The sequence below is a fragment of the Stereum hirsutum genome (assembly GCF_000264905.1).
Source record: "Stereum hirsutum FP-91666 SS1 unplaced genomic scaffold STEHIscaffold_9, whole genome shotgun sequence".
NCBI lineage: Eukaryota > Fungi > Basidiomycota > Agaricomycetes > Russulales > Stereaceae > Stereum > Stereum hirsutum.
This window is the reverse complement of record NW_006763139.1, coordinates 1,079,059-1,092,421: the sequence shown is the minus strand read 5'-3', so window position 1 is coordinate 1,092,421 and position 13,363 is coordinate 1,079,059. Positions and strand designations below refer to the sequence as shown.

General features: G+C 51.3%; 3 protein-coding genes across 3 annotated transcripts; all 3 read right to left on the bottom strand.

Moving 5' to 3' along the window:
• Positions 1-49: 49 nt before the first annotated feature.
• On the bottom strand, positions 50-2,962 carry STEHIDRAFT_169410 (uncharacterized protein; the record flags this gene model as incomplete). Its single annotated transcript, XM_007305480.1, has 10 exons — positions 50-568; positions 623-932; positions 993-1,438; positions 1,503-1,535; positions 1,604-1,651; positions 1,704-1,748; positions 1,801-2,072; positions 2,140-2,361; positions 2,487-2,552; positions 2,605-2,962. Coding segments are annotated over 10 exons (2,319 nt in total), but the record flags the coding sequence as incomplete, so codon positions are not given.
• Positions 2,963-3,981: 1,019 nt separating this feature from the next.
• Positions 3,982-5,157, bottom strand: STEHIDRAFT_38604 (uncharacterized protein; the record flags this gene model as incomplete). The annotated part of the gene is made up of 1 exon (XM_007305124.1): positions 3,982-5,157. A coding segment is annotated over one exon (1,176 nt), but the record flags the coding sequence as incomplete, so codon positions are not given.
• A 713-nt stretch (positions 5,158-5,870) lies between these two features.
• Positions 5,871-9,776, bottom strand: STEHIDRAFT_99068 (uncharacterized protein). Its single transcript, XM_007305479.1, has 12 exons — positions 9,725-9,776; positions 9,413-9,645; positions 8,826-9,206; positions 8,640-8,760; positions 8,472-8,582; positions 8,386-8,406; positions 7,805-8,302; positions 7,702-7,742; positions 7,073-7,613; positions 6,887-6,974; positions 6,652-6,804; positions 5,871-6,535 (listed from the first exon to the last, which is right to left on the bottom strand). Exons 1-12 carry the CDS (start codon positions 9,744-9,746, stop codon positions 6,331-6,333), a joined length of 2,415 nt encoding a protein of 804 aa, XP_007305541.1. The 5' UTR covers positions 9,747-9,776; the 3' UTR covers positions 5,871-6,330.
• Positions 9,777-13,363: the final 3,587 nt, after the last annotated feature.

Below are 13,363 nucleotides of genomic sequence, written 5' to 3'. Positions count from 1 at the left end.
TTGGGAAGAAGTTGAGACGCTCGGCGATGATTTCATATGTTCCCCCCATCGCTTTGTCCTTGACTTGAATGAAGGCGCTAGACATGACCCATTCGCATATCTTCGCGTCCCACAGCAGAATGGGAAGTATGATGTCAATCATGCGCTCGTTGCGACGGCAGACAAACGCAGTGCCTCGAATAAAAGCCGGGGCCATACTCTCCGTTCTCACTATATGATCGTCCGCGGCGCGCGCGAAATGTGTGATACGAAGCCGAGCGTTCTTGAACTTGTCTTTGAAACGTTCACCTCCCTGGACATTGTCAGGGTATGACTCGAGGACTGTATCATGGTCCCGAAAAAGGTCCTCTACGAACTCGATGACACCGCATCCCATAGATAGAGGGTCACTATCATTCTTTTGGCACCGACGAGTCGCACGATCGTAGGCCTCGATGATCAATGCTCGGGCTACGACCTCACCGCGTTCACCACGGTCCAAAAGGTTTGAGGTCATATGCTGAGCCAAGACGTCGACGAGAATGGTACGGTTTGATGCCCGCCAAAGATTGAGCTGATGCGTAGCAGCCTGATGATTTCTGTAAGAATTCGGAAATGCAGAAACCGCGATGATAACACTGACCTCGGCAAGAATGGGCTCGCTAGAGTAACCCGATCGAAAGTAACAACGGTGCTTCGGGACAGAATAAGCCACTCGCATGTGATGTGCGACTAAGTCAGCCTGCGTATGGAGGGCGGACTGGCTGTTCAAGGGCTCATACTCGAGGCATAGACGAACATCGACAACGGCAAGCAGTGCAGTGTCAGTGAACTTTTCAGGAGGTTCGTCTGTCATCGTACGCCCAACCAGTTTCGCTCGGGCGAGATGGATAACGTATTCACACATCTCCTCAAGAGATTCTCCAGTGAGGCCTTTGAGTATTGTCCAAAAACTATACATAACGTTGTTAGCTTGAGCGGATGCGTGGATGGAAATGCACAAGCTGACGTACAGAGGGCGCCCAAATCGGGCCATGAATTCGATTCTTGAAACCGCACGGAGATCGTAAGCGTCCTGCTCGATGAGGAGGTTGGGATAGCAGTCAAATGGGGTCTCTGTGATCGGAGCTTGGTGGGCGTCGCTAGCGAAAGCCCGGGCGGAACGAAACATGTCGCGAGGGGGAGCAAACTGCGCGACGTGGGATAAAGTGGACAAGAACAAAACGAAGAGCGGAAAGACTCTATATTCGTTCAGAACGGAGAGGATAACGTCGTAGAGTGTTTGGTCATCAGAGCGATCAAGAATCTTCGCTTCTGTCAGCTCATGGGCTTCGTCAAAGTAGAGGACTAGTTTCACAGATCGATTGTTTGGCATAGTGGGGTCGTGAACCGACTCGAGGGATTGTACCAAGGCGCTCAGTTGATCACGGCCTTGTTGTTTCACGATATCCAGCTGTTTCTGATGTATAATATCGGTATTAGACTGAGTATAACGGAAGACGATGGAGGCATGGGAGACGCACCACCAGCAAAGAGTCGTCATCAACCTGTGAGAGCTACATGAACGAAGTCAGAATGTCAAAGTACTATATTTATACCGCACAAAATCTGTTGTCTTACATACCTTGCTTCCCGAAGAGTTTATTCCCTGTGGCATTGTTCCGTTGTTTGCCTATAGGGAAGAAGATGAGATCACGAGTCCGACAAAATCGTCAAAGACAAACCTGTTCCACTCCCAATGCAGATTCACGTATTGATACCGCCGCGATCTGAAACGCAGTTTAGTGGATGTGCTTCCAGTTGCACTGCGGAAAACTCTACCTTCATGTTGTCGACTACCTCTTGATAGATGTGTCCACGGCGGCTTCTGTCTTTACCTTGTGCACTGTCGGCGCGCAGATGCATCCTCCATCGGCTCGACAGATGGTCGTAAGTCATGAGAGGGTCCTCCGAAATGATCGTGTCGACTTCTTTCTTGACAACAGCGAAGAGACACGCAAGGAACGTATGGTAGCGCACTCGCTGATCGATCTCGTTATAACGCCGGACGAGCACGTTACGGATTGCAGAGTCCGGCGGTGGGTAAGCGAACTCTGAACAACAAAAAGCAAGGACTCGTCAAGGCCCGGAAGTACATTCGAAGTAGTGAAGCAACATTACGCTTTGATTCTGCCTCCGCCCGAAGATTCAAAGGAATGGTAAAGACAAGCTCTGCCTGCTCGTCGACCATTCGTGATTTGCCGCCACCCGAACTTTGAATGACTGCAGCTGTGTTGGAGTAATGCTCCCTCTTAGACTGTGCCTTCATGGCGGAGATTGTCACATAAAGTTTCTTGTGGCCATTGCCTTGGAAGGGAGTCGCCCAAGCTGTGTCGAGCGCTAGATGATGGGCCAGTAAGCATCCAGGCCACGAAGGCATGTTCAGACATCATGTTTCTTACCCTCTGTAAACAGATACGTCAGATTTCCTGGAACGAAATTAAAAGGAATGTGTAGAAAAGGCTTACTCATCAAAGTAGAATGCGGGGATGGGCCTGGGGATCGCAGTTGCGGTACAGGCTCACCCAAGAAAGCTATCACGACGTGAGTAAGCAGACCTATCGAAGGACTTGGAGTGTTACTGACCCGCATGCCTGATTACAGAAAAATTGGTTGTCGCCCAACACTCTTGCAAGCATTTCTTGATCGTCGGCTCGGTGACTTGCGCGCGTGCGAGAGCATTTTCATTTTTGACCTGGTCCTTCCACTCTTTATGATAATCACCCGCCTTAGGAGACATGACTATTATACGGAAAAGCTTCTGAAGCTGGTCCTCTTCGAGAATTTGTGTAGGATCCGTTACCCAAGACTCCCCATAAGCTTGGCTTAGTTTGGCCAGCATACTCCTATCGAAATAAGCTTCGTCATTTGGGTCCAATTCTGCGTCTGACACTTGTTTGAGCATTGCGATGGCTGCTGTACCAGAGGAAGGAGAAAGCGACATGACGGTTGCAGGAAAGAGGAACGATCGGTAAATGGCAGGCGCGTGGAAGTATAAGACTTGGAGCGAGTGAAACCTCAGGCTTTTGTTCATCCGATTTAGACGTGTGTCGAGATTGTTCCCACGCGGGCTGCTCCTGCCACGTTCGTGCGAGATAGGGTGACCGACAACTGATGGCGACTTTCAGCCGCCACATTAGTTCTGTGATTTGATCGTCACAAATTCATATATCTCAGGATCTCGTATTCATAGTCTTGAATACGGCATTCATGTAGCGGTGTACATTCAGCCTCTCCGCCAAACAGGAAGCGAGCTCTGGCGGGGGCTGTAGCGTTTTGAACCGCTACTTACAGATTCTTACTTACATATATGCTCCAATGGGTGATCATGATTTTTCGTTAGGCACAATGAAGGGGGTCTCATACAGTCAGAAACTGACTTGAACTTCCTGTGCATCTCGACCACTACTACATGAGTAATAGTATGTAGACAAAACCCCCTACGGAAAGTCCCCCGATGTTGCCTGTACAAGTATGATGCAATGAAAATGCGTGAGTGGATCCCTGGAAGGAAGGAAGGAAGGAAGGAAGGAATTAAATTCAGGATACAAAATGGGCCCATAAGGACCAATATCCCTATCCGTATAAGTAAGCGTACCAAATTACTACTACGGAAAAACATCCAGACCCGTTACCGCTGTGATACCCACGATGGCCTGACCACCGGGCCTCTCACGGTCTCCCGATCCTGGTGTTAGTAAGTACTGCGAGACAAGTAACTAAACGCTATATGATATGTTCTACTAAAGCTCTAGAGGGAATATACAAGGGAGTACCATCAAACACTCGCAAACAATCAAATATAAGCTTCCCGACTCGTTTCGCCAGTTCCGGCCTGTGAACCAAAAACCTCAGCTTTTCCCGGTCATCCCACAAGTCTGCCCTGCCCTGAATCGCAAATGCCGCCACGCCTGGGTCTGCCCAAAACTCCGCACGGATATCTTGCAGGTCCTCGTTCGTGCCACATTGCAGAATAGCGTGAGTCTCGTCCTCGACAGCATAGATATGCTCCAGAACGCAGAAGCGGCACAATCGCCACTCCCTGGGCACGGCGTACGGCCGCGCTCTCGACTGCCACCGCAACATCTCCACCGCGAGGGAATGATTGGATAATACAAGGTTGGTAAAGGCCGATCTGTGTGAGGGTATATGGATGCGCAAGTAATGCCTGAAGAGCACCGCGCGTTTGTCCGTTGAGCCGCCCTTGCGCCACTCGACACGATCCTTCAGGAGCCAGGTTTTCGGAGAGGTGTCCAGCACAGAGCGGACCCAAGCATCGCAGGACTCCTCCACTGCCTTGATGAGATCTCCGACTGTGTCCGCTGTGATCTCACAGTGAATGTCCAATACCAATGCATCCGCGTTGGGATCGAGGTCGTGCAGAGCATTAAGAAGATCCCCCACCCAGCCGGATTTCGCATTCCGCGCGAGGTCAAGGGAGTCTTCAAACGCGCATCGAGCATAATGGTGGGCAGGAAGGGATATGAGGTATGCGAGGAAACGCAGGGCGAGTATTAGTCGACGATATCGTATAGGCATCAAGCCTGTTTCGGAGTACAAGACATGGTACATACTCCTGCGCCGCAGGCGGAGGAGTCTTCGAATAAACCGGATTTGAATCTTCTCCAACTCCCAGAGATGGAGGGCATGGACGTCTATGGCAACATCACATCCAGAGGTGAGGTATGCGTCGATGCGGGCCAGATACAATATGCGGGCGTCCCTGGGCGGCAACACTCCGATCATCGACTCTATCGCGAACGTCACGTTTGCGATGCGTTGAGCGCTAGTGGCCTTCTCCCGGTAGTGGCAAGCAAAGACATCGGCCTCCACACTCGTGATCGTCACCCCAGTGTATTTGTATTTCGAGACCCACTCGATGTCTTCTCCATTCAGCGTAAAAGGTTGGTGGGCGAGCGATATGGTAGGAAGAGGGCCGAAGCACATTGCCTTCGTCTTCGAGACGTTCGGCTTGAGACCTTTCCGAGCACACCACCGGGCGAAGTAGTCGACATGATCCTGCATGGAGGCCCGGCTGGTAGACCACATTGCACAATCGTCGGCATGCTCAACGTCCGGTATTGCACGTCCGCCTAAAAGGACGTCTCCTGGCCTGACGGGAACCTTCAAGTCCGCCATGAACAGTATCCACAGTAGCGGAGAGGCCGTGTCGCCAGTAAGAACACCTATAACCGAGCGAAACGACTCCGACAGCTCGCCGTTGACCCGAACCATGTAAGCCATCCGGGCATACAATATCCTGAGCCAGTCGAAGATCGGCCCAGACACCCCCATGCCGTACAATTGAGACCACAGCGAGGGAAGGTCCGTGGATGGGAATGCGTTCGAGATGTCCAGGAATACGACGTACAGAGACTTGCCCTCCGCCCGGGCCCGCTCAATCGCACAGCGCAGGATGAACACATTGTTGTTGGTACGATAGCCCGGTCGAAACCCATTCTGGGAGTCGGGAAGGACGGTGTTCTTGTCTGCCCACTGACGGAGTCGATTGTCGATCAAAAGCGTTAACATCTTCAAAAGACATGATTCCATCCCGACCAAGCGATACGATTCCGGGTCCAACGGCGACTTCCCGGCCTTCAGTATCGCCGCCAACACCGTCACCAACCAGAGATGAGGGGCGTCCTGGCGCAACACGCACTGGTTGAAGAGCTTATATGCATTGACCCTCAGCATCACCCTCAGCATCTTGAATAGGACTGATCTAGCTATATGCTCGAGTCGGAAAAGTTCACACCTTCTCTCGTACGAGTCATACCTCCGAAGGAGGGTGTTCGGAAGTCGTGTATGATCCATGAGACGGGGACGACTGGACTGGCAGCTGCAACATGGCGGTGTAAGTGCAACTGCAATATGCAGGATGATGATTATCAACATCAAGCTCCTGCGAGCTTCAAGACATAAGTACCTTCAGGACGGACGAGACACGAGGAAAAAACTAAAATAAAACAAAGTCACAAATGAGAGGCGGACGGATGGTTTCAGTCAAACGAAGCTGATTGAGTATTGATATTGAGTGGGTTCGAGTTCGAGTTCGAGCGAGAAAAGAGGCGAGAAGACAAGACAATAAACAAGGTGGCAAAAAAGGAGGGGGGCAGTGCAAATGGCAACGAGGCTATCATAACAAGCGAGACACTTTGAGACTGGAAAAGAGAAGAGAAAAAAAGGAATACAATGCCAATGCCGATGCAGATGCAGATGATATCTTCATGTCCGTACTTCTGTCCCCTACAGCACCGTAACGATGACGGTGGTTTCGAACAGTTCAAAGCGAGAGAACGATCGACTCGTTCAATCCTCTGACAGGTAACGATACTCGAACCTGAAATCGCTCTTCTTCCTCTGACACCACGAGCCCTCCCAATCGAAATACACATACACGCCCTGCTCGTATTCTTCCGTGATTGCCTGCGGCTCAGAGTGGCGTTGGAACCAGGTGAGGTATTTCACGTGGAATCGCCACGACTGGCGCTTGAGCTCCTTGGCGGCGAGGTACCTTCGTTTCGGGGTGCCACACGTCATATTAGCATCGCATACAGTCGCATAAGTTGAGGGTAAAGGAGGTGTAGGGAAATGTAAGGGTAGGGGTGAGGCAGCGGTAGGTAAACTCACTGCTGATATGTCCCAGGAAGGAAGTAGAAGACATAAAACAGTGTCTCGACGTCTAACTGAGAGAACAGGCCTGCCGAGCTGAGCACAGGGTTGGGCGACTGAGGGTAATATGACGGCGTCTGGTAAGGATTCCGTGGCACATAGTACTTGGGCCTAAACACAAACAATTTAGTCTAAATCGACCACCTGAAATAACCGCGCCACGCAGCAAAAAGATTAGAGGGTGGGCACGTACTTTGCAGTATCTTGTGGTTGCGGCAACCCTGAGTATCCGCCCTCGAGCAACTTGTGTACCTGGTCCAAGTTCGTCATCCGATGGGGAGCTACACCACACCGACCAAACAAGACACCCAACGAAATCGACGAAACGAAGCGTATATAAGCATACACTCAGAATAGAATAGAGGATAAAACCAAGCACCCTTCTGCTTCACGCTCTCAAACGATGCCACAAGATCTGACAACCCAGCTGGGAACGCCGTCGAGCTACTCCTCGGCGGGATCCTATCCGGCGTCATCCCCGGTGTAGGAACCGCGCTGGGTGGCCTGTGTCCTGCTGCCGCTGCCAAAACACCCGGAGGGAGCTGCTGGGGTGGTTGAGCCATCGGTTGTTGTGGTTGTGGTCGAGATTGTTGTGTCTGTGCTTGTGCCTCCGAACCGGCGGCCACCTTGACACCAGGAGGGAACTGTGGCACTGTTCCTTGCTGTGGCTGCGCTTGTGTTGGCTGTTGAGCCGAAGGCAAAGGCGACGAAGTATTTGAAGTGGCGGTTGCGTTGACGGCGCTGGGGGGAGGAACACCGGGTGGGCCACCGATAGGATACGACGAGGGTTGGACCTGTTGTGGCATGGGTGAAGGTGCGACGGCAGCCTGTGCTGCTGTGGCTGGTGTTGTGCTCGTGGTGGTTGACGTCCCGTTCGTGTGTGGTTGCGGTGCTTGTGCGTGTCCGTCTGCAAGTATTTGCTACGTGTTGACGTCAGTAAAACGATCATCGGTCTAAACGAAAACAACGACGCAGAGGCGTTGGGGGACATTACATGTATAGACTTACCGATGCATGTGGTGACTGTGTTACTTGTGGCGAAGATGTAGCTGGAGCGAGCACGGCATCAAGAAATATTCGTTCAGAAACATTGCGAGAAATCGATGGTTACCTTCTCCTGCAGCTGACGCAGAAACCGACCCAGACCCAATCACAATACTCTCTGCTGCCTCAGACATCACTGGCGAATCGAACGATGTCGACCCATCCGGCATCTGTGCAGAAGTCGATGAAAGCAGCGGGCTATTCGTCGACGGATGTGTCAAGCTCGGTGAACTGAGCACTGCATTATACGTGTCCTGGCTGAGCGTCCTATTTGCCTGTGGTGACGATAATGACGATGTTGCCTTGTCTTCCGATGTTTCGTGTGGCGATGCGATATTCTGTGGTGAAGAATGTGTCGTCGTCGATGTTGTGTTGGTGGTGACGGATTGGGCACTTGTTGAGGGCGTGACGGCTGCTGCTGCTGCTGCGGCATATCGTATTGGTGGAAGTTGCGGTGGGGGTGCTCGTGTTGTTGATGGCTGTGACGACGATGAAGGAAGACCGGCCTTGAGGATGCTTGCCATTGGTTGTTGAGCGAAGTTCGGATTTGGTGGTGGTTTCGGTGCTTCATGATCCGAGGGTTTCCATTTGTGTTTCCGTTTGACCATGAGCAAGGACGTCTGTGGGAAGAGGAAGGAAGCACTGTACCTTCTGTTGCCGTCGAGTGTTCTTTTAAGGAATGGAGAGCATACACGTCAACATAAAGGGACAAAACCGACAAAGGCACTACTCACTCCGTAGTTGTAATGTGACGCCTGCCTTCTTAAGTATAGGACTGTCGTCTCGTTTACTACTCGATACGCTTTCTTCGTCGTGTTTCTTTGACGGTGTCCGAGGTGGTAGGTCTGAAACACATGCTCAGGAGGTCAAATGGCCGAAGCAGAAAGAGAAAAACAACGGACCTTCGCTCTCATCTTCCGACTCGTCTGAATCTCGTTCGTCTGCCACGAGACCGAACTTCTCTTCCTCCTCGTCGAGGTTGAGTTCATCATACATGCCCTCATCCTCGTTATAGTCGTCCGCCTACCCATTTGACTAAGCACGCCACCCAACACACAAAACGCCTTCGGGACCAAAGGACCACTCACCGCGTTGTCCTCGACATAGTAGTTGATATCCTCCTTGAGCTCAAGTGCTTGCTCCGAATTGATTGTCCCATTGTCGAGTAACCGCAGCATGATCTCCAGCCGACTAATATGCCACTTTCTCCTCGTATTCAGCTGATCCAGCTCCTCCGCGCGTTCCGAGCCAGCCTTGTTCTTCTTTCTCCCCCCAGCCTGCAGCGTCTCAATCTCTGCTTCTGATGCCTCGACCTGGAGGAGCAAGTTCTCGACGCAATCCTGGAGCCATGCAGTCGTCTGCATTTTCTCCTGCGCTTTCGGGTCGAGCTTGGCTGACTGGAGCAGCCCACCTTTCGAGAACGCCTTCGTCTTCATCTCCTTCTCGCAGGCCTTGAACTTTTCCATTTGCTATAAGACACGAAAAACGAAGTCAGCGAAACATGTCATACCCCCAAGAAAGCGAACAAAACGAAAATGACAGGGGTGGAGGCGCCCAACCCCGGACGCGACGGATGGGCCACTCTTGCGCGCCTCCCGCGCCCAAAAGTGCTCCAAACCCATCACAGGACCCCGTAGAGACAAGTGCTCGAGAAAGATATACAAAAAAAACTGACTGTCTCGATGAGCCGTCGGTTCTCGAGCAGCTGCGTCTTGTCCTTGATATCATTCGAGGCCACCCAGGTCTTGATCTGGTCCCGTAACCGCTGCAACTTCTTAATCTGCGTCTTGAGGTCCGTCTCCAGTTTCTCCTTCTGCGTCTGGTTCGTGCAGGCCTGCATCTTGTCGTAGATGCTCTCGAAGAGCTCGACGCCCTCCGAGACCTTCTTTAATGTTCGGTCGATTTCCGCTGTTGGCCACCACCGACGCAATTGTCAGGCCATCATTTCCCAGAAAATTCGGGGTAAAAACGAAGGTGCGGGACGTACTTTGTAGCTTTCGTGCAGCCATGGGTGGTGCAGCGAGAGGGGGGTGGTGTCGAAATGAGGGGAGTGGGTGAGTTGCAGAGGCTGAGAACGAGCTTCGTCCCCAAGATCCCGTGGTTGCTTATGTCAGCCCTACCATCACTCGGCTCGTCCCGAAAACGGTTCTTGTCGCCACCCGCTCGCCACTCTTCTCTTCGGCCCAATTCACCATATCAACGTCCTGCCGCCTTGATGACTTTTTCTGAAGTTCAAAAGGCCGTTTTCCAAACACGTCGCACTGCTCTTTAGTCCTGGGAGTTTTTTTGTTCTCGAATAGTGTATAAGTATACAATTTCGACCTGAACCCCCTAGGCTCATCCCCATCTATGCTGCTTGCCTCGTTGATTAGAGCCGGCGTGCTATACTTGACTCGCAATTAAAACCAGCACCGACGACCGGTTGTCTTCTCGCTCGCCACAAACCAGTAAACATGTTTCAATGGCTTCTTCGGCGCCTTCCCATGCTTCTGAGATGTTGACCGTTTCAAGCTACTTTGCGTCGCTCCAAAGCCTGTCGTGACGCATTGCAGCGACTGTGTATGCTCGGTCTTCTGTTTTATTTTTTAGCGAGGAACTGCAAAGAGCTCCGGGTAAGGCGAGTACCAGCTTTGATTGATACTACATACTTGTCTACTGATACTTCCACTGTCCTACCCAAAGAAATAAAACGAAACCGACAATAATCATCCATTCTCCAACACATTTTACCACCACGGAGCCTCGGCATGTGTGTAGGTCCTTCGTAACTTACCGCGGGATGATTGCAGGACCGGGAGCTCCTAGACATTAATTGGGCCTGCCCGGCGAGTGTCCACCCTAACTTGTTGCGCGATGAGCAATGAGGGCGAGTACTGTGTTGGAGCGCAGGGCCGTTGGAATTGACGTACTCATGACAATTCAAGTAACCATTCTCTTTTCTTTGTTTGTTGTCCCAGATCCTGACTGCTCCTTGCGAGTGCCAGTGTGAGCTCCTTCGCGCAAAATATCATTCGATCCACTGAGGCTTAGCAGCTGCAGGTAGGCAAACCGTCTCGAATACAGCTCATCACTATTTACGACACGAAAAGACCTCACAGGACACCCGACTGGTCACACTCTTGTCCGCCGCGACCCCATGAGGATGAGGATGACTCCTCACGAAATTGAAAGAGCCGACCTGTGGAAGTGGAACAACAAAAGTGCCTATTTCGAACACGGATGAGCCGCGTCCTTGGGTCTTGAGCTCAATCAGCTGTGGGGTATACTGTACCAAGAGAATCTTCAATCCTTATCCTGCAGCTGAGCGGACGGTACTCAAGCCCGAACGTTCGAGCGGATGAGAGGGGTAGTTACTGTTACTGTGGGTATGTGATATGTATATGGACGTTCGGGAAGGGAGAAGGCGGAGATGGAGAGGTCAAGTGTAGTTTGTTCGAGTTGACGCGTCACGCTACGCACGTTCGGAGGTGCGAGCCTGTCTACGTATACAATATATACTGCGATGCCCTATACTAGTAAGTATAGAACGTATCCTGCAGTGTTTGTTTGTGTTCAAACTTCATATCCCCAAGTTAGAAAAGGGTTAGACTAGTGAGCTGAGTGAGTATAGAATTTAGAACGGACCAAAAGCACCGTAAACGGAACAATGTCAGACAGTATGAAATGTACATCGTGACCATACGCGTAAGGTTCGAGAGATACGATTCCGAAGCAAGAAATGGAGATATCTCCCCCCGAAACGAACAACGAAAAATGGACGTTGGACAATGCTTCGTACGTGACCTAAGTACATACGACTCAAATGACCAGTATGATACCGGACGCGCTTTGTACCCAAATACAGCAGGTCCTCCCTCGACTGTACATACACCTCCATGGGCTTAGCCAGAACCTAAAGCAAGCTCTCTCCATCTGAATCGGCGCTGAAATTGGTGGCGACCGGCAGCCATTCTAGTTTCAAACCACCGAGAGAGAATCAAAAAAGAAAACGGGTGAGGCACAGATGAACAGATCACCGACTGATGAATCAAGATTGAAGAGAAACAAGTTCGTGAATCAACATCCCATCATGTTTCGTCGCTCTCTCGATTACGCCGCCGTTTCTGACCAAGAGAAGATGTAGGCCCCAGTGTAGAGTACTGTCTCAGAATCGACACGAAAGCCGTCGGACATCAGGTTTAGGCGTGAGGCGTGAAGGCGACAGAACAGGAAAGGACACCTGACAGGAACTGGCAGTACAGCTGTCGGTGGCCGGTGATAAGTTATGCACGGTGCAGACAACTCAGTTGCTAGTAACAAGTACCCAATGATGGCATTGATGCATGATGCACCAAGAGCACAGGCTCGCACGTACCGTCCGAGAATCCGAATGCAATAGTGGCAGAGGTGAGAACCTGTTGCGCTTATGTAGAGCACTCGCCCACAGGAAGCGCAAGCGCATCCGTCCGTGTGATTGGTACATCAAATGGCCAGGAAAGCGGTAGCATCACGCTTCCAAGGCCGAAGGGTATGCAGAACTGATGCTAGTGTCGTACAACATCCCGATGGGGGATAAACGATGAGAAGAACGAACCAGCTGCCGCATCCAGTCGTAGGTTGAACTCGCGCCGTCCAATCACGAAGGTCGGTCCAGTCTAACTTAGAGAGCGTAAGCGCTAGCAAAGGGGAGCCGGTGGCGAACATTTATTTCCTGAAAGAATGGCAGAATCAGACGTGGAACGACCGTGACCACGCTAGCGTCGGTATCTCACAGGTACGAGGAAGCCGGAGAGAGTCAAAGCATCTCAAAGCATGCGTCCGTGTGTGCTCGAGAAGCGAGAGAAGCCGAGGGGGGACTGGAGAAGCGAAGATATGACGACTAGTGGCCGGCTGAGTTTGGACTAGCGTTCACGTCTGCGAGGAATACAGATACATGTGTGATGGATGTCGCGAATGACGAAGGGACCGCGAGGGTTACTATATACAAGACCTACCGGAGCTACGCCCCGTTTGTCAATAAATATATCGGACAGTCGGCCTACAGAAGCGAGATGATCAGTGTGAAACTCAGACTGGTCTCACCAAAAGAGGGCAATCTTTACGGCCAAAATGGTTAACCGCCGTCGTCGCTTGAAAGCACTAACCTTTAATTGCAGGATAAACGTCGATGCCTTCAAAGTGCGTTAGCGCACTGGCCAGAATGGCAATACCTGACTATTTTAGTTTCGAACCTCAAGAAAGCACCTCAAAAAGAAATGAAAACGGCAAACACAACCAAACGAAATGGAGACATCTGCGTTATAAGAGGGTTGATATGACACGAATTTGTGGCCCACGCCACATCGCAGATTTTGCAAGAACCTTCCAAGCGGAGTTTGAAAAGCGTGTTGAACGGCGCGTCGCGTTATTTGCAATTCCTCGCTTTCCTTCTTCACGTTCTTCTTGGCCGTGTACTTACTCACAGAGTATCACCAAGCCTCGTCGACATATACGGCTGCGGAATAATTGCTCCGAGAAAATGCAAACGGGTCTCATACAGGACGCTCATAGCGATCTGGTGACGGACGCAGCTTACGATTTCTATGGCCTGAGGCTCGCGACTTGTGGACTTGATCAGAGGTTTGCCTGCTCGTCCGATACTTGATAT